The sequence below is a fragment of the Callospermophilus lateralis genome, chromosome 7, assembly GCF_048772815.1.
Source record: "Callospermophilus lateralis isolate mCalLat2 chromosome 7, mCalLat2.hap1, whole genome shotgun sequence".
Classification (NCBI taxonomy): Eukaryota; Metazoa; Chordata; class Mammalia; order Rodentia; family Sciuridae; genus Callospermophilus; species Callospermophilus lateralis.
This window is the reverse complement of record NC_135311.1, coordinates 140,065,683-140,086,873: the sequence shown is the minus strand read 5'-3', so window position 1 is coordinate 140,086,873 and position 21,191 is coordinate 140,065,683. Positions and strand designations below refer to the sequence as shown.

The 21,191-nt window shown below is 47.8% G+C and overlaps 1 protein-coding gene across 2 annotated transcripts in view; it reads right to left on the bottom strand.

The window, feature by feature from the left end:
- Positions 1 to 8,396: 8,396 nt before the first annotated feature.
- Nol9 (nucleolar protein 9) overlaps positions 8,397 to 21,191 on the bottom strand; it is a 20,412-nt gene continuing 7,617 nt past the window's right edge. Inside the window, exons 7-12 of one of the 2 annotated variants that reach the window (XM_076861386.2) lie at positions 18,930 to 19,091; positions 16,763 to 17,060; positions 16,067 to 16,178; positions 14,271 to 14,448; positions 12,732 to 12,865; positions 8,397 to 11,930 (exon numbers count right to left, since the gene is read on the bottom strand). In XM_076861386.2, coding sequence (XP_076717501.1) covers positions 11,784 to 11,930; positions 12,732 to 12,865; positions 14,271 to 14,448; positions 16,067 to 16,178; positions 16,763 to 17,060; positions 18,930 to 19,091 — 1,031 coding nt within the window. In that variant the 3' untranslated portion in view covers positions 8,397 to 11,783. The other variant, XM_076861387.2, reaches the window with a different exon arrangement.

The window sequence follows — 21,191 nt, the reverse complement described above, 5'->3', positions numbered from 1 at the left end:
TGCTGGGCTGACCTTCAGATTCCTCAAGGCTCCATCCAACTGGGCTCTGCCCACCCTTGTGGGTGAAGGTAGCAGGGCTCCTGTGACTCCAGGGAGGACTCTGGCCAGAGGGCATCTCACACTGGCCTGGCCCGGTCTGGCCGCTTCCCCTGGAAGATCTAAGACCCAGCACTGGGGAGAAATCCTTGGGCACCAGAGAGCCCTCAGCTTGGGGTGGAGGAGAGGAGGAGAGTGGGGTCTGCTCCCCAGGAGGGCCACGTCCCAGGCTCGCTGACAGCTTCCAGCCATGCAGACTTTCAAACCTGGCCAGACAGACTGAGAGCCTGGACCTCTGGAGGCCAATCCGTCCAAGGAACAAAGGCTTCTGGGCCAGGCTCCCAACCACAGAAGAGACTGTCCAGACTTAGGCCAGCTGGGATTTCAAACACCCTCACTGCTGGTGCACTGGCCCTGCTGGTTGGAAACTGTCATTGCTGTCCCCCAGATCTGCCCAGGAGAGACCCAGGATCCTCAGATAGGCCTTGTCTTCCTGTTGGCCCACAGAAGTCAAGGGCCCCTCCTTGCCTCAAGCCCAGGACACAGGTCCAGCCTGTGGAGGCAGTTTCTGGGCAAGGCAGCTGCTGGGCCTCAGCCGGTCTTGGCATTGCAATGCAGGCGGCCCCCACGGCCTCAGCCAGACTCTGAGAGGTTCTGCCTGGGTCCTGTTCATTTATATACCTCAAGGGATACAAAGGGGTTAGAGGGACAGAATGGGTCTTTGTGTGCACGTGTGCTTGCACTTATTTTTGATATTGCTTCTCTGAGAGAGGTGACTTTGGCAGAGCCTGGAATGACATGAGGGAGCCAGCCATGCATATATCTGGGATAAGCACCGAAAGCTGCAAAATCAGCGTGGGCAAAGGCCCCGAGGCAGAGCTGTATGTTGTGTTTGAATGAAGATGACCGACTGTTGCAGTCTGCCCTGGACCAATAGGAATTCCGGAACACAGGATTTCAGTTAGAAAACCAGGGTGAGTTTTGGTCACCCTAAAGAAGGAAACACACAAAAAATAAAATAAGAGCCAACACTGTGGCACATGCCTGTAATCCCAGCAGCTCAGGAGGCTGAGGCAGGAGGATCATGAGTTCAAAGCCAGCCTCAGCAAAGGCGAGGCGCTAAGACCCTGTTTCTAAATAAAATACAAAATAGGGGGCTGTGGCTCAGTGGTAGAGCCCTCGCCTACCATGTGCGAGGCCTTGGGTTCGAACCTCAGCACGACATATAAATAAATGTGTTGAGAGCCACAGTTTAGTCAGAATGACACCTGGCATTTTGCTAGAGGGAATGGTTGAAAGGTGACCCTGCTCCGGGAATAGGGCAGCTCCAGGATTAGGGCGGATCCTGCTGCCTCGGGCGCCTGATACTTTGGAGATCCCATTGAGTTCTCTCTCTTGGGGTTCTGAGAGAATTGGGGTTCCGAGAATTGGTGGAGGGAGTGTGTTCCCAGAAAGTGTGTGTAGAGTGCCCGTGAGAATTCGGGAATAAAGAGTTGCTGTTTGAACCTACAAGGCTTTGTGGCAGCTCGGTTATTTTGTGCCCAGACAGACTGCGGCACAAACGAAGTGAGAGTATTGGGTCCAGCTATAAATTTAAAAAAAAAAAAAAAATATATATATATATATATATATATATATGTATATATATATATATTAATTTTTATAATATATATATTATAATATATATTTTTAATTAAATACAAAATAGGGCTGGGGATGTGGCTCAGTGGTCGAGTGCCCCTGAGTTCAATCCCTGGTACCCACAATAAATAAATAAATAAATAAAAGAGAGGAAACAGGAGGCCCAAGTGACTGTAGCAGAATATGCAAGGACAAAATTCAGTTAGAGGTGAGGGCACCAGGGCCAGTGAGGACTTTGACCTTTATTTGGAGTGAACGGAGAAGGGATGTGGTCTCAGACTGGACTCAGGGGTGCTGTGCCATTCAGCCTCATCCCTAAGCCTTTCTGTTTTTCGTTTGAGAGAGGGTCTCATTAAACGTCCGGGCTGTCCTTGACTGGTGATCCTCCTGCCTCCAAAGCGGCCAGCATTACAGGCATGCTCCCTCATGCCCAGCTCCGACTGAGATTTTTAAAGCTGCTATCAAAGAAGTAATTATGGGTGGGAGCTTAGAGACGTGGGGAGGACCAAGTGGGCACAGAGGCTTTATGACCCGGCTGTGGCTCTGGGTTGGTTGGTCACAGAAAGCCTCTCTTCTGTCTTGTCATAAGTCTCAAACTTTAGTTTCTTCTCCTGAAGGTTTGGATGTAACACTAACCATGGGAGGAACTGTGCTAAACGCTTCAAACAGGTGACCATTCAGTGAGGCCTCCGCTTCCCATGACGATGGAGTAAGTGACTCAGACCCTCTTCCCACTTGGGACAACCAAAATGCTGAGTGGAAAAAAGTTTTTTATTAAATATTAGAAATATCAACTCTGGGCTGGGGTGGTGGCTCTGTGGCAGAGTGCTCGCCTAGCATGTGTGAGGCACTGGGTTTGATTCTCAGCACCACATAAATGTAAAATAAAGAGATTCTGCAACCTGTACACTCAGAAAATGAGAAATTATATCCCATCTGATTCAAATGAATGATATATCAAAGTCATTGTACTGTCATGTATAACTAAAACAAATTAAAATAAATAAATAAATAAACAAATAAATAAAGATATTGTGTCCACCTAAAACTAAAAAATAAATATTAAAAAAAAATAGATCAACTCTCCCAGCATGGCAGAGACCCTGGGTTTAATCTCCATGAGGTAAAGAGAAACCAGCCAACCTGGCTCAGGGAGATAAAGCCCGATGCTTCCGCCTTCAAGGTGTTTATTCTGAAGAAAGTTGGGAAATTAGCTTTATTGCCCCCCACTCCCCATACTGGGGACTGAACCCAGGGCCATTCTTCCACTAAGCTGCATCCCCAGCCCTGTTTTGGGGGGGAGGGGTGAAGGGAAAGCAAGGAACGAGAGACCAGACAGAGATACCCAGGAGAGTCTGTCAGAGCTGACAAGTAAAGGCCGCCTCTCTGTAGGAGAGAGAGGCAAAAAGGCTTGGGTGCCGGGGCAGACTCAGGAATCGGAGCTGAGCGGGTCCTAATGAGGACAGTTAGGGGTTGGGGGTTGGTGTGAGGGAATGGTGAGCCTTTCTCAGAAAGGCCCTTCCTTGGGTGGGAAAGTGAAATTTTTTCCTTAAAATGGCTGCGGTCACTTAAGATGACCACTTAAGATGCTAAGCAAGGACCTTATGTTGAGGGTACTGGGGATTGAACTCAGGGGCACTGGACCACTGAGCCGCATCCCTGCCCTGCTTTGTATTTTATTTAGAGACAGGGTCTCACTGAGTTGCTTAGCACCCTTGCTAAATTGTTGAGGCTGGCTTTGAACTGGTGACCCTAATGCTTCAGTCCTCTGAGACACTGGGATTACAGGCATGTGCCACCGCGCCCAGCCCATCCCCAGCCCTTTTAATCTCTATTTATTTATTTTTAACTTGGAGATAGGCTCTTTCTGAGTTGCTAAGGCTGACCTTGAACTGAGGGCCCTCCTGCCTCAGTCTCCCTAGTCACTAGGATTACAGGTGTGGCCACCTATACCCTGACGGATTTTTCCTTTAGATAGGCCTATAAAGCTCAAAGTTCATGGAACCACAGTTCTTAAATTTGGATTTAGGTCATCCTAGTCTATTGCAGAAGCATATAAAAATCTATCCTCCCAGGCCTCAAATTTTTCCATCAAGTAATTATTAAAATACAATATCCAGCCAGGTGTGGTGGCTCATGCCTGTAATCCCAGCAGCTTGGAAGGCTGAGACAAGGGGACTGTGAACTCAAAGCCAGCCTCAGCCAAAAAGCGAGGTGTTAAGCAACTGAGTGAGACCCAAACTCTAAATAAAATACAAAATAGAGCTGGGGATGTGGCTCAGTGGTCAAATGCCCCTGAGTTCAATCCCTGGTATCCCCCCAAAAAATACAATTTCCAACACATAGCAAAAAAAAATAATAATAATAAAATAAAATAAATAAACACACACACACACACACACAAAAAAAAAAAAAAAAAAAAAAAAAAAAAAAAAACTAGGCATACAAGTGAATATGACCCCATGACTGAAAACCAACAGAAACAATGACAATGAAACGGGGCTCAAAAAACTTGGGATAAAATTGTCAGATAGGTACTAAAACTTTACAGTGTCTGATCTCCACTGTATCTGGACAGCAAGCACCGCTATTATCTCTACTTACAGATAATGAAACCAGAGCTCAGAAAGCCAGAGTGATTGTCTAAGATCCCACAGTAATAAGTTGCTTGATTCCACACAGGTCTATGGCCTCTTACTGTATAAGGGGCCCTTAGAAATGGAAAACTAACAAGAAAGGTAAGAGAGTGAAGCATCGGTATCCTCTCTGGCCCCACCTGCAGAAGCTCCAGAAGCCTAAGTTGGATTCTGCTGCAGCCTCCCACTCCGCCACCAAGAGCCACAGCATTTCAGCAATGGGAGTGGGTGAGCAGAGATGCCTGGGACTATGTAGGGGCCCATCCAGCCACCCACCCCCATGTGTTGGAGACATGGCTCAGGAAGGTGATGACCAGGCCTAAAGAGCACAAAAAGGGACGAAATCCTCTGATGGCAGTAGTGGCTGTCTAGGTGACAACAGGGAAATATCTATTCAAATGAAAAACCTTCTCACCTTCCACCCAGCAACCCCACTTCCCTGGGATTCACCCCAGGGATCCTTCACAAGTGCAGAGATCAGGTGCAGGGACACTCACTGTGCCATCACTTAAGGTGTGAAAACCAGAAACCACCGAGGTATCCATCACAGGCCAGCTGAGTAGTCAAGTTAGAGCCTCCTTATTATGAAGCCTTTACAAGAAATGAGGTGGGGCTGGAGCTCAGTGGCAAAGCACGTGCTTAGCACGCATGAGTCCTGGGTTCAAGCCAAAATACCAGAATAAAGGAATGAAGGAACACATAAATGAATGAAAGAAACAAGGCTATTTGTACGAGTTAACTCCTATTTTTTTATTTTGTAGTGTCTGGGATGGAGTCCCAGCCTCATCCCTGCTAGGCAAGTGCTCTACCACTGAGCTACTTCTCCAGCCCAGGTATTGGCGTTATTTAAATGTCCAAAACATAGTACTATAGTATTAACTGGGTGCAGTGGCACATGCCTGCAATCCCAGGGGTTTTGAAGCCTGAGGCAAGAGAATCACGAGTTCAAAGCCAGCCTCAGCATCTTAGCAAGATCCTGTCTCTAAAGAAAATACAGAAAAGGACTGAGGAGGGCTGGGTGTAGGGTTGTGGCTCAGTGGTAGAGCGCTTGCCTAGAATGTGTGAGGCACTGGGTTTGATTCTCAACACCACATATAAATAAATAAAATAAAGGTCCATTGCCGCAGTCCGGCTGCAGCAGAATAAGCGGGGGGTGACGAATGACTTGTGTATCTTGATGCAGCAGGAGTGAGAGCCATTTATTGTAGAATAAGAGCCGTATTTATACATTTTACACAGCCTATCTAATTAGCATAAAATAGATACAGCAGTCAACCAATAAGGAATCTCCACACTTAATGGCTAGCTTTTGTTACTTCACAGACCACTCCCTCTGGCATTTGGCCAGGTGTCATCCAGACTTGTTTACAGACTTTAACATTTCTCTGGCAAAATAACAGGTGCCAATCTGACTTGTTTACAGACCTTAACAGTCCATTGAGACCTAAAAAATATTTTAAAAAGAAAGAAAGAAAGAAAAGGGCTAGGGATGTGGCTCAGTGATTAAGTGCCTCAGGGTTCGATCCTCAGTATCAAATACAACAACAAAATATAATATTAACTGAAAAAGGCAATTTGGAAACATATTTTCTACCATTTTGTTTAAAATATTTTTGGGCTGGGGATGTGGCTCAAGCGCTAGCGCGCTCATGTGGCATGCATGCCGCCTGGGTTCGATCCTCAGCACCACATACAAACAAAGATGTTGTGTCTGCTGAAAACTAAAAAATAAATATTAAATATTAAAATTCTCTCTCTCTCTCTTAAAAAAGTATTAAAAAATATTTTCCATATACACATATACATAGATATGTGTGTGTGATTCATAAAAAAATTCTCAACAAACTGGAAAAGGACATATCGTACTTATGTACTGTTTGAAAAATTTACAGTGAAAATCATTACTTTTACAAGCAGAACAAAAAGTACATGTGTGTATTTATATTTATCTCTTAATTTGAAGAACTTAAAGCCACATGCACACACTGAAGAGGAGCAGGTGCCACTCACGAGGCAGGGAGACTCCCAAGGCCTGTAGCCCCAATTCTGCCCACACCCGGACATGCTCTGCCTTTAGCAGGACAAGCCATGGACCTGGAAGTGACTGGACGTCGTAGGGCTCGCGTGTCGATGTGACTAGCTGCCAACATGGTTCACACAACTCAGTTGGTCTTCTGGACCCCCAGCAGGGCCCAGTCTGGACAGCCTGAGTTCTGCCTGTGGGTGAGACAAAGGGAGCGCCAGAAGCTTGGACCCTGCCTGGGATGAGGGGCCCGTGTAGCACTGGGGGCATTCTCTGCGATTGCTTCATAAATCTGTCTTGGCCATGCCACAGGGCAGGGGGCAGGGAAAGGTTGAAACAGAGGCTCTGATTTGGATACCAGTGGAGAAGTCAGTGGCCTGTGTACCCCAGGCCCATCTCTCTTAGGCTGGGATCAGGTTGCTTCCCAGGCCAGGGCCCCAAACATGCATTGAAGGGATGCTATTGGATTCCAAGGACATGACTCCTGACCCTCACTCCCCAAATATGTCATGGCACATGTTGAAAGTGAACTTGGGGGCCCAATTTTAATGCACAAAATATGACAGTTTGCAAAATGTGACACATTGGAGGTTCTGAGGCACCTTCTCATTCTGCTTTCCAAATCAGAGCTGATAGCTGAAATTTGAAATTTCTGGGCTGGGAGGCCTTTGACCTCTATGCTCTGAAGTCATTGGTTAATGAGAACAAGCTGTTTCAGCCAGCAAAGTGTCTTTTTTTTTTTTTTTGTGTGTGTGTGTGTAGTGCTGGGATGGAACCCGGACCTCGCACAGGGTAGGCAAGCCCTCTACCACTGCACTGCACCCCCCAGCTCTACAGAGTAGTTTGTAAGGGTAATTAAAGATGGGGTCTTGGTGGTCCCTTCAAGACCTGCATAGCTTCTGCTTCTTGCTCCACATCTTCAATCTTTCTTTCCGGACAAACCAAAGGGAGAAAATGCACTCACTGCTCACGATGGTGCCCCACGTTTTGTCAAGACTGAGTTCATGCTTGACCTCCAGGATGGTAGCACTCTGCCTGGCCCTCCAACCACATGCCCACACCACAGGCCTCTCTGATCAGCCACTTGAGTCTCTGTCCCTCTGCCCAGCTGCAGTCCTGGCTGTGAAGGACTTCTCCCAGCACGAGCTCCAATCTTAATTTCTCTAGCTGAATCTGTCTGCACAGAAAACCCCAGAGCCCTCAGCCCTGCCAATTTGCTTTCCTCCAACACTGGTCTCTTGGGCATTATATATTTAACATACCGCTTCAGAACCATGGCTTGCACTTTCCATGTTGGTTTCTCCCCCTTGAACTTTCCATTGCCAAGCCCAGTCACCCCCGGAACAGAGCCTTCCCTTCTTCCTGGGAACACAGAGCCATGGAGACCTTAGTCCTGCGAACCCAAGTCTGCAGCAATCCCTCTGCTAGATTCCTTGGTGAGAAAGGCCTGAAAGTTGGGTGGCTTCTGCCAAGCAGGGACAGTCATAGCCTGGTCACAGATCAGACTATGGGGGCTCCAAAGCAATAGAAAAAGCCAAGCCACATTCAGTTGAGCCATCAAGGTGGTGGCATCAGGGCCGGTAACCATGGCAACCTTGGGCTGCCCAGCTCAGCTCTATTTGTGGATCTCAAGACCGCTTACCCAGCACCTGGTATGAGCAGACTAGGCCTGTGGCACAAGCCTCCTTTCAGCATGTAGCACCGCCATCCTCCTGCCCCTCCCCGGCAAGTCTTCTTGAGGGGGGCCCTGCAGGTCACGTGGGCTTCTCCTGCGGCAGATTGTCACTGTCTCCTTCTCTCACCCGCCCAGCCTAGGAGGGGAGACTTATGAGCAGAACTCATGCTGCAGCTCCGTGTTCAGGTCTCCCTTTTTTTTCCTTCGAGTCGGGGAATTAAACCTAGGGGCACTTAACCACTGAGCCACATCTCCACCACCACCCCACAACCCTTTTGAAAAGTCTTTTTGAACCAGAGTCTCACTAAGTTGCTGAGGCTGGCTTTGAACTCATGATCCTCCTGCCTTAGGCTCCTGAGCTGCTGGGATTACAGGTATGCCCTGCCCCCGCCCCGCCTCCCGCCCATGCTGAGCTGCTGCTCCCTTAACTTACAAAGGGGCCCACACAGGAAGACTAAGATGAACCCCAGCAACACTGACAGAAAGTGAGCACAGGAACCTGCTGGGTGGCGGAGAGTCTCCTGCTTTGGCACCCTAACTCATTAAGTTCCTTCCATTTTTTGCCACAGTACCTTACAGGCACTTAACTATCTGGAATAAAATGGCTTATTTACATAATAAAATCACACAGTTACATTCGTGTTCTCAAAAATCTTTAATGACAGAGTTCATGTATAAATAGACGAGTTGGGTGGAAACCATCTGTAACAGGGCACAATTTCGTAAGCGCACACAGATGTGACACAGCAGCCTCTTGGGATCCAGGGTGCTACCTATGAGAAGGGGTTCCGCATCATCCTCCACAGGTGTAAATGGAGGCAAGATGGGCAAGCAGTGTCCGTATCCTTCAACACAACTGTGAGGGACATAATTCGGTTCTGCTGTCTAGCTCATAACCTAGTCAGGCCACACACCAGGAGTTCGGACCATCTTTTGCATGCCAGAGACTGGGCTAGCCCCTATACCAGGACCTCACCTACTCCTCTCCCAGGAGCCCAGATGGAAACTACCCCAACCTCAAAGGAAGACTTGGTCACTCAACTCCCTCAAAAGGCACACTGCTCAGAGGCCTTGTGTAGTGGCACATGCCTGTAATCCTGCAGCTTGGGAGGCTGAGACAGGAGATCACGAGTTCGAAGTTAGCCTCAGCAACAGCAAGGTGCTACGCAACTCAGTGGTTAAGTGACCCCAAGTTCAACCCTCCAGTACCCGCCCCCCCAAAAAAGGTACACTGCTCGGAAGGGGTGGGGCTGGGATCCCAACCTACCATCAAAACGTGCTGCCTTAGTCACTATATCGCCATGTAAACAAAAGGATAAACTAATCCCACCAGAGGACTTTTTAAAACTCACCACCAGAAGCTGGGATGGTAGGTCTGTGGCACAGCATTTGCCTGGCAAGCACAAAGCCTGGGTGTGGTTCAGCACCGCCCCCCAAACCAGCATCTGGTACAACAAAAGGGACCCCACATCCCTCAGTAGTCTTCACCCCATTTAGCAGGCAGAAACTGAGTGTCCCCTGGGTTAAGTAACTGCCCATCAGAGGGGTCCAAGTGGAGGAGGCAGGATCCCAGAGCCTGCCTGGCATGGCCTGCTCCAGCACGCCACCTCTGGCCAGGTACACACTAGCCAACCCCAGGCACTCCTAAGGCCAGTCACACTGCCTTCTCCAGTGGCTTTTTAAAAAGTATTTAAGATGGCTGCAGGGGACACACTGATAAACTGATTCACAGGAAGTCTGACCTTAGAACAGATGGAAACAACTTGGACCATCTTTATTTATGAAGTAAGTCCTAGATTTTGAGAATCTTCTCAATTATTTTCACATCTATTTTTCCCATGGATAGATTTTTGTAAAAGAACTGATTTTAAAACCATAAAACTGACATTTAACCAAAGGTTTTTACTTCCCAAGTCATATTCATCTATAAGCATGTTCTACTGTGGAAATCACACTTAAGGGCCTGGCAAAGATGCCTCCCCCAAAGAGCCCCTTGTTGCTGAACCTCAGGCCTGCCCAATCAGAGGACCAAGTCCAATCTGACCCTTTCTGAGCACCCTGAAGGCCACTGACAATGAGATCACAGGAGGATGTCACTATTGGGGTCTAAGCTGACTAAAGAGCCACCTCCAGAACCTCCAAATCCCTAGAGGCGTGCCTGGGTCCCCTCAACGGCACCCCTCCCAGCCCCACCGCAGGCTGGCAGCGCCCCCTAGTGCTGACTTGGTTTCTTTATGGATGGGACTGACATTTCAAGGTCCACAATTAAAGGCTCAGAGCAAAGTTCCCTCTCCCAGACTTGCTGACAGTGGCAAACTGTCTTGAATTCTTTGCACTGACAACCCAGAAAGACACAACACAGCTGCCTTCAGATTAAGGTGAAGGCTAAGAAGGGAGCCCTTCATGGGTCTGAGTATCCTGCCCCGAGGCATCCTGTGCTCATCTGTGAGCCCTGCTACAGGCCTGCAGGTTGCCAGGGGCCACAAAGGCTCTGACCACAGGACAAACATTGGTAAGTGAGATGGTGTCCCGCCTCTTGGACCGGGAGCTGGAACTCCTCACTGGTCTCCATGGCAATCTGAAATGCTTCTTAGCACCCACCCTAGGGCAACAGGTGCAGGAACAAGCTGGTCCCATTTCTCAAGAGGATGGGAACTGCCAACTCCAGGGAGAAGGGAATGTGATGACAACCGCCCCAACGGCAGGGTCGGAGTTGCTCCTAGGCAAGGTTTAGGTGCAACTGTCCCAGATTGTGACTCGGTCTCTTCACAAGGCCAAGGTTGGAGCTCTGCCCCGCAGCCGTCTCTTTGAACTTCAAGGAGGTGAGGTGTCAGTGGAAGCAGATTTAGGTTTAAAGAGTCATCAGGAACTTTTTCAAATTTGAGGACAATTTGAGTGACACCTCAGATTAAAAGGGCTCTTGATGCCAAATCTTTATCTATTAAAGGAACAGACCAAATACAGTCTTCTAACTTATGATCCATGTGGCTGGGAGAAGTCTGATGGTGGTGACAGAGCGGAGGCTCCCTGCCTGTACCTGCCCACTGAGGCCACAGGCACTCCCAACCTCAGGCTAGAGGTCCTGCCCATCAGTTATCCTGATGTTCCAATAACCAGATCCTAGAAGAATTTTTTGAGGAACTGACCCAATTCTTCCTATTTTAATAGTGTACAAACTTTTCCCCATTGCTTGCTTGATTTGTTTTTTGTGGCACTGGGCTTTGAACACAGGAGTGCTCTACTGCTGAGCTACAGGCCCCAGCCCTCTTTATTTATTTTTTTAATACTTTTTAGGTGTTGATAGACCTTTATTTATATGTGGTGCTGAGAATTGAACCAGGGCCTCACACATGCTAGGCAAATGTTCTATCACTGAGCCACAACTCCAGCTCCACCTTCTTATTTTTTATTCTGAGACTGGGTGTCCCCTAACTTGCTGAGGCAGGCCTTGAGCTTGCAAACCTCCTGCCTCAGCCTCCTGAGTTGTTGGGGTTACAGGGGTATGGCACCATGACTGGCTCATTGCCTTAAATTCCTTTAGAAAACACCAGACTGCAAGTATGATTAACCATACAAACAACAGGGCCATGTTCTAGGCCACGTAGCGTTAAGAGAGAAACTTGCAGCTTTTCAATATACAACCCTCACGAGTTCCACAGGAAACCTGTACGTAAGGGCATCATCATTAGCCACAAAACCCACCAGGTCTGCTGGTGTCAGGCTCCACAACAAGCTTCCTGGTACAAACTTCTCTTCCCTTGTTGAAATTTGTTTACTTTTTCTGATAGAATCTGGGTCTTCGATTCAGTTTCCCTTCCTGTGTCTCATCAAATTCTCTTGCTCCAATTTTCCCTGATGCTCCAGGAAGTTTAAAATTATAATCTGTTGTGACGTAGGGAATCGTCCCTTCAGGTCCTCGCTGAAATGGAAACACAAAGGGAACACATGGAAACCTGTTCAGCCTGGGCCTCGAGAGTGTGCTCTCCGCACCTGGGAGCCAATGTGGGGGGAAGACGGGTCTCAGCCTGGTGCCGCAGGCACTGCTCCCTCCCTCAGGGGCCTCACTACTCTCACTGATTTGTGGTACTGGGAACTGAACCCAGGGGTACTTTGCCACTGAGCTGCATCATTTTTATTTTGAGTCACAGTATTACTAAGTTGTCCAGGCTGGCCTTGGTACTTGCAATCCTCCTGCCTCAGCCTCCTGAGTGGCTGGGATTACAGATATGCACCAATATGCCTCTGGCTTCAAAAGGCCTCTTGAAGCCACAGGCCTACCTACAAGTGTGCAAGTACCTCCTTTCTGTTTGATTTGGCTCCCCAAACACACCAAGCCCCAGAAGAGGAGGTGGGTATGCTGTGCATTTGCATCCCCAAGCAGGTGAGGAGCAAAGGAATACCCCAGCTCTATTGCTCCTTTACTCCTGTATTAACCGTGGGCTGTATAGATGCTGGGTGCCTCTGAAGACTGTTCACAAGAGGGACAGTCCTGCAGAGGCCACCACTGCGCTTCCCAGGACCCCTTCCTGTGGTAATGGCTCCACCCTGGGGCTTCTGACCACACACGCCATGGCTGACATCCCTGGGACTCCAAGGATACCATGACACTCTAATTGGCTCCACTCCCTAGAGAGCTGCCCCAAGTCAGCTGCTCACCCTCTGCCATGGCCCAATCAGGCTCCCTGCAGGGCTGCCCCAGGGTGGGGCAGGGAGGAGTTACCTGGCTCTTGAAGATGCAATGTGGAATAGAAATGACCCCCACCAGGAGACAGTTCACAGTTCTCAATTCTTCTGGGGGCACGGGGGTCAGGATGTGGTACAGCCGCTTCTCCATGTCAATGCCTCTACAGATCCCTTTAAGACAGTTCACAACACTAAAATCAGTCTTTCCAGAGACATATGCCTGTAATCCCAGCTACTCTGGAGACTGAGGTAGGAGGAGAGCAAGTTTGAGGCCAGCCTGGGCAACTTAGTGAGACCTTGTCTCAGTTTAAAAAAATAAAAGGGTGGGGCTGGGATGTGGCTCAAGCGGTAACGCGCTCGCCTGGCATGTACAGGGCGCTGGGTTCGATCCTCAGCACCACATAAAATAAAGACGTTGAGTCTGCCGAAAACTGAAAAATAAATATTAAAAAATTCTCTTTAAAAAAAATAAAAAATAAATAAAAGGGTGGGGGCAGTACTGCAGGTATTGCTCAGTGGTAGAGCACTTGCCTAGCATGTTTGAGGCTCTGGGTTCAATTCCCAATACCAGGAAAAAAAACCAAAACTGTAGAATGGCCTTGAAAACAAGTTTCAGTTTTAAGTGTATTAAGCTTTGAGAATACAAAGTGCAACTTAAAAACTCTGCACCTTTCCCTATTCAGCTGTTAGGAACCAAAATGAGCTACTGCAAAAGCTATGGACTATTGTAACCAAGCTGAGAGAAGCACCCTGGAGATGACATAGGACTCTACCTTTCCCCATCACTGCTTTCTTCCCTGTACTTGGTACCAAATTGCATGATTTCTGTGGAAATGCTTTGGAGAAGTAATGCTGGACAGACCTGAAATGTACATTTAATTATTTAAGGATTTTGATAATTGTGGGTTACTTAGCCTTCCAAAACTCCATGCTGACTTCATCGACCTCTGAGCTGGAGCATTCCATGAGGTGAAGATGGAGAAGGGGCAGTGGCATCACCTCTGCATTCAGGTCACCTGACTTTGGGGAGGGCTTGAAGAGAGGAACTAGGAGACTCTAGCTAAGCTTTCCCAGTAGCCCCTGTGGAAATTCAGTGCCTGGCTGGCATTGGGAAAAGATGGGCAGGAACCACACATATTTTGAAAATAGAAACTGTAAGAACCGCCAATGGATTGGAGGTGCCGGATGCGGTGAGGGGAGCCCAGGTAGGGCAAGGGGTCTGACTAATACCAGAGCCTCAGTCTGGACAGAAGACCCCCATGGGGAGGTGTCTACTTGCAAAGGGGTTTGGAAGGCAGACTAGTCATGGTGGAAGTGTAGTATGGGAGCAGTCAGTCCAAAGATGGAGAAGTCCCAGCAGTAGATGGGATGGCCTTGGGAAAGGTGTCCAGGGAGAGGGCCAGGTCAAGGCCAGTGGGAATTCTAGACACAGAGGAGCTGCGAGGAGAAGGAAAAAAATGCAATGTTTTTTCAGACCTCTTTAGCTGAGAGACAGCTACAATTTCAAGACCAATCATCCATGGCTGAAGTAGGTCCTTTATAGCAAGGTTAGGGACAAGCTTTACTCTGAACTCACCAAACCCCAAACAGTCACAGATGGGAGTCTGTGCCAGCAGGATGGGCCCCCTTGTGTAGCCTCTGACATCATCCAGGATCTTGCAAAGGCCAACCCAGCTGGCATTCACAGCATACAGTACATGAGTGGGGGCGACATCAGCATGAGTAATCCGGAGGGCAACTGCATTGAAAGGGACCTGGAAAATAAATGCGAACCCTTCTATTAATTTTTATTTCAAAAAACTATTTTTAATTTTCACAAGCTGACTTGTCATCTACATCTGCCAAACTGCCCACCAAAATAACAAATGCAGTACTAGCCAGCACTTGGCCATGGCTGCACGCTTTAATAAAGACCCTAACATACACACAGTGCTTGTGCACCAGCACACCTGCTAAAAATCTAAACTGAATCCCCAGCACTTTCCTATCTACAGATACAAATAAATTCAAACTTGAAGATGTACTAAATCAGTTAAAGCAGAGGGAGACTTCCAGCCAAGTATAAGTAAGATCTATCCACTGAGTGTTCTGATGTAAGAAAGTGAGAAGCAATCCCGAGATAGGCTCCATACGCTTCCTAACCTAAACACAGTAGATGAAGTGGGATGGACCACATTCCTAGAGCACAAGGTAAATGAAAAACATGCAACTTTCTAGGTAATTTCAAATTTTAAAGTAGAAAAGTTATTTTCTTACATGTATTATTTAGACTTTGAAAGTAAACCTGTTATCCTAGCTCTTTGGGAGGCTAAGGCAGGAGGACTGCAAGTACCAGGCCAGCCTCAGCAACCCAGGGAGACCCTGTCTCAAAATAAAAAATAAAAAAGGCTAGGGATGTGGCTCAGTGGTAAAGTGCCCCCGGGCTCAATCCCTAGTACCCGCACCCCCCAAAAGAAAAGTAAATATAAAACAAAAAAGTGATAAAACTATTGGCAGGTAAGTTTCAACTTCAGTTACAGAGTCATCTCCAAGCAAATAGATGTCCCCCTGAACAGAAACCCCATCAAACCACCTGCCTGTCTGGTGGAGAAGACTTGGAAGCCCACCCAGGTCTGACAACACTGACTGTGTGACCTTAGGCAGGGTCTCCACCTGGCTGTGTGCAGCTCTTGGAGCCATTAAGTGGGAACACTAAGGGCATCTTCCTCTCAGGCTACCATGTAACCACAGTCATTCCATGTGAGGGGCCCTGTAAAGGACCCTGGCACAGAGTAGCTGTTCCAAAGCAGACAGGCCACTCAGCAGAGTGGACTCTGGGCTCTCCAGGCATGTTTGGGCTTGAGGCCCACCTAAACTTGTACTAGGCTACTGTGGGCAAGCTAACTCAAAGTCCCTTGTTCTCACAATCTGTAAAATGGGGACAGGAACGGGAGTTAATACAGGCTTAAAATAAAGCAGAGCACAGCGCATTCCTTTAAGAAATGCTGCCTACAAGCCTTCTGTGATCTGACACTGCCCACACACAGCCACACACAGCTGACGAACGCAAGTGTTGGAACTGACACTGGATTAGGAACAACACAAGAACACCAGTAACAGGCATGGAGCTGTGAACGCCCAGCACCAAGCTGGCTGCCAGGGGTAAAGTGCCAGCTTTGCTAACTTTCTGCTGGGTCCCCTAGTCTCTGTACACCTTAGTCTCTCCACCTGTGAAACAGAGATGATTATAGAACCTACATCACAGGTGGTTCTGAGGATTAAATGAGCCAAGAGTTAAGGGGTTAACTTAAATGAGTCGAGTTAAGGGTGCACAGCATGTAGGAAGTCATGAGAAAAATGAAACAGACAATTTCTCCCACGTGTCCCAAATACCTGATAGGGCGTCAGGCCATGTAAAGGACTGAGTGGTTTTGGCACTGGGGGCAGCAGCTGGCTAAGATAACCTAACACTGCCAGTTCTCGAAAAATTCTGTTATGTGACTCCCTGCAAAGGTAAATGAGAAGGATGTAAGTAACTTCTTCCGTATCCACTGTCCATGCAGAGACTCAAGTGTTCACCACCTAGGTGGTTTTTACCCAACACACTGAGCTGTGCTCTTCCAAGACATGCCCTCCCTAGGGCTGGGGTGTTGCTCAGTGGTACAGCAATTGCCCAGCAAAAACGACACCTGGGGTTCAAGCCCAGCACCACACCCACAAAGACACCCCCACCTTTACATCCTCAGTCTTGCCTTGATACAGCCCTGCTAGAAAACATAAGCTTCAAGATTCTCCTTAAGCTAAAGCTACTGGCAAAGAGCTGGAGGACATCAATGGATGTTTCAATTGAGAAAATAAGGATTCTCCTTAGTAACTGCATAACTATGATAGATTTGAAAATATTTTGCTTTTGTAATGCTGAAGATAGAACCCCACAGGCTCATGCACGCTAGGTAAACACTCAACCACTAAGCCATTCCCTCAGGCCAGATATGAAAAGTTTTTGTGGCCTTATCCTTCTAAGGAAGTGAAAACAAAATGCCTCATTCAATCAAAGGAAACAGCTCTTCAGCCTGATGGTTTACTTACCTATTCCTTGAAGATTTTCTGGGTGAAAATTCTGAATAAACACATATAAGTTTATGTCCAGTAAAAAGAACTGAACTCTCTTTATCTTCGTCAGCAAATTCCAAATTATCTGCAAATTCTGGAAGTTCATAGCCACGGTTCCTAACTTTGGACTTGCTTTTTGTATACAAGCCATCCATGTCATCCACATAATCCGGGGTGAGGTTGGCCATCTGTTTACTCCGGGCAGAGCTGAGCTGAATGACGTGGGTGGGAGACAGCAACCGGATCAGGTCAATGAGCAGCAGAAGCCCTTCGTCTGTGAGGAAGGAGATGATGTGAGCACAGCTGGGGATTAGAGGAGAGCCTCATTCCAACCAGAAACAGAGACAGTCACCCTCAGGCAAAGAGACCATCAGGGCTTAACAGCTCAGCTTGCTGCTGAGCACAATGGTGTTTGCCTGCAACCCCAGCGATCTGGGAGGCTGAGGCAGGAGGAAGGGAAGTTCAAGGCCAGCCTTTACATCTCAAACTAAAAAGGGGTGAGGCTCAGTAGTAAAGAGCCCCTGAGTTCTATCCTAGTACTCCCCCCCCAAAAAACCCCCAGAAAACAAAAAGATGGATAACTGGATATTTTTTTTATCTAGAATATATAAGGAGCTCAAGCAAATAACAAGAAAAATCCCCACGTAATCTGATTACAAATAAGCAATAGTAGGGCTGGGGATGCAGCTTTAGAGTGGCTACCGAGCATGTATGAGGTCTTGGGTCCAATCCCAATGCAGCCAAAACAAACTAAAAATGGGCAAAAGGGCTAGGGGTGTAGCTCAGTGGTACAGTAGCTGCTTAGCATGAGTCTAGGGTCTAGTCCAACTACTGCAAAAAATATAAACAAAACAACAACAACAAAACAAGCTAGGCATGATGGCACACTCCTCTAATCCCAGTGGCTCAGAAGGCTTAGACAGGAGGATTGCAAGTTCAAATCCAGCTTCAGCAAAAGTGAGGTGCTAAGCAACTCAGGGAGATCCTGTCTATAAATAAATACAAAACAGAGCTGGAGATGTGGCTCACTGGCCAAGTACCCCTGAGTTCAATCCCTGGTACTAGCCCCGAAAATAAACAAAAAAATAACTAGACACTCCTCAAATGATATCCAAATGTCCAATAGGTGTAGATGGAAGAATGCATGACATTACCAGTTGTCAGGGAAACGCAAACCAAAACCACAGTGAGACATCTCCTCTGACAGAACAGCTATTACCCAAACAACAAAAAAGGCAGGCAAGGTGGCACACACCTGTAATACCAGCTACTCAGCTACTTGGAAGGCTGAGGCAGTAAGATCTCAAGTTCAAGGCCAGCCTGGGCTACTTAGTGAATCCCTGTCTCAAAATAAAAAATAATAAAAAGGGTTGGGGATGCAGCTCAGTGGTAGAGCATGTCTGTGTTCAATCCCCAAACAAAAACAAAAACCTGACAAAAATACTGGCAAAGATATAGAAAAAAGGGAACCCTGACACACAGTTGGTGGGAATGCAAATTATAACAGCAGGGACTGGGGATATGGATCAGCTGGTGGAGTGCTGGCCTTGCATGCACAAGACCCTGGGTTCAACCCCCAGCACAAAAAAAAAAAAAAAAAAAAAAAGGCAATTCCTCAAAAAATAAGAACAGCACGCCTGTAATCCCAGTGGCTCAGGATGCTGAGGCAGAAGGATCAGAGGTCAAAGACAGCCTCAGCAACTTAGTGAGACCCTGTCTCAAAATAAAAAATAAAAAAGTTGGGTATGTGGCTTAGTGGTTGAGGGCCTCTGGGTTCAATCCCCAATACCAAAAAGAAAAAAAGTTGACAGTGGAAAGGTGGTGACAAGAGGCTGAGGAGAAGAGGGAGGAAGGGACAAGGAAGGGCTGGTCAACAGGCATGTTCCCTCCATAGAACAAATGAATTCTGACATTCTATTGCACAGCAGGGTGACTACTAATAAGGACAACGTACCATGCATGTATTTCAAAAAAGCTAGAAGAAAAGCTATTAAAATGTTTTCAGCACAAAGAAACACTGAGGTCTGGGGAGGCAGCTAGGCTACCCTGGACTGCACGTGCACAGCATGTGCACACCGAGCACCCACGGCACCCACACCCATGTGCTGCTCAGGCTGGTCACGCTCCCCATGCCACTCATTACCTGCCACCCAGCCCATAGTGTTGATGATGAGCGGGCACTCTCTCTTATAAGAGCTGAACACGTATTTTATTATCTCAATATAATTCTCGTAGTTGTGATCACAAGAAGGTTTCCCATAATATACCATCTTCTGTGGTGTCCTCTGGTGGGTGAACGGTGGTCCTGGAAGATGAAGAACAGAGTAACAGGCCAGGCTAGGGACGCAGCTGGAGAGCAACCATCCAAAGCACAAAACAGGAACAGCTGTGGTTCCATTTTTGGAAGAGTAAACTTTCATCTGAACCTGAAGACAGGCTCACTTTTACCATACAATTACCAATGATGCCCTCCATGGCCATTCCTTCACCTAGCTGCTGAACATCTGCTGCCTGCTGCCCTGGCTCCCCTCACTGGGATGCCCTGTGGGCAAAGAGAAGCCTTCCCTATGCCCAGGGATCCCCTCCTGAGAGGGTGAGGATGGACCTCCAGCAATGCTCCTGGATACACAGCTGACTGACGGATCTGCTCATAGTCCCCAACTTTCACAAAAGCCCTGAGGTGAGCAGTGGCAAGATCCCCACTTTTAGATGAGGAAACAGGAAGGGATGAAGACACTGAAATCAGAGAGCCAGCGATGCCAAGCTGGGCAAGAACTCGGGCAGCTCAGCTCCAAAGCTCCACCACAATGCTCAACAGTCCAGCACAGTCACACAGTCACTTTGTCTCCTCTGCTCAGGGACAGACTGTATAGCCAGCCATCAGCTGGTGACCAGGACCACATGGTGCCCAGGTCAGGACTAAGCCCTGGTACACGTGGGTAATACAAGGCCACCTGGGACAGAGAGTCTCCATCATGGAAGTGTAGCCATGATGCAAGAGCTGGGATTCAGCGGGTGAAGCCAGAGTGCTCACAGCCCCAGCTGGGGGGGCACTGTGCAGTAGAAGATGAAGACACAGAGGGACTGAGCGAGTATGACACACTGAGAGTAAGTACAGCCAGGGTTCCTGCCACTAGAGGAAGAATCTGCAAATGTTAAAGGGGTGAGCCTACCGAGAACGAAGCCCGAGTGTTAGCCTGGAATCAGAATGCCAGGCATAAACTCATGGCTCTTCACTCACACACACACACACACACAACAGAGGTCTGTCTGTACATGCATGTACATGTATCCACCTGGAACATGTTGGGGGCTCAGACATACACACACCTATGTCCACTGGTGACAAGCAGAAGCAATGATGCCCCAGAGGCAAGGAGCAACCTGCCACAAAGACTTTGGTTTCCTTTTTTTTTGGTACCAGGGATTGAATCCAGGGGCACTCTACCTCTGAATTACACTTCTGGACTTTTTATTTTGAGAAGGATCTTGCTAAATTGCCAAGGCCAGATTCGACATTGTAATCCTCCTGCCTTGGTCTGCCAAGTATCAGGAATTACAGTTGGCACCACTGTACCTGGCCAAACTCTGGTTTTCAAATACAAGTCTCCATTAAAAGGGTATAGGCCAGGCCTGGTGGTGCTGTGTGTAATGCTAGCAGCTCAGGAGGCTGAGACAGGAGGATCAAAGAGTTCAAAGCCAGGGCTGAGATTGTCGCTCAGTGGTAGGGTGCTTGCCTAGCACATGTGAGGCACTGGGTTCGATCCACATTAAAAGAATAAAGTATGTCCATGTACAACTAAAAAGTTAAAATAAAAAGAGTTCAAAGCCAGCCTCAGCAATAGCGAGACGCTAAGTAACTTAGTGAGACCCTGTCTCTACATAAAATACAAAATAGGGCTGGGGGATGTGGCTCAGTGGCTGAGTACTCCTCAATTCAATCCCTGGTACTCCACCCCCCAAAAAAAGGTATAGGAATTTTTGGTCCTCTCATTCTAAGCCTAGGATAGAGAAAAAAAGCTCACCTCTGAGGGCTGGGGGTATCTCTCAATAGCTTACCAAGCTCAAGAAGATGGGTTCCACCCTAGCATAGGGTGTGGAGGGAGACACCCTGGAACATTTTGTTTTCCAAGAAAGTAAGGAATAACTCAGAAAAGTATAGGACCAAGAGCTGGCCTAGAGTCAGCAGGGTGTGGAGCCTAGACTAAGGCAGTCAGGTTGGCGGGGAGGGGGCACTCCAGAACAAGTGAGTCCAAGGAGACAGCCAGAGATTAGGGAGGTTAGGGGCTGGGTTGTGGCCCTGTGGTAGGTCACTTGCCCAGCATGGGTGAGGCACTGGGTTCAATTCTTAGCATCACATATCAATTTCTTCTTCTTCTTTTTTTTTTTTTTTAGTTGTAGATAG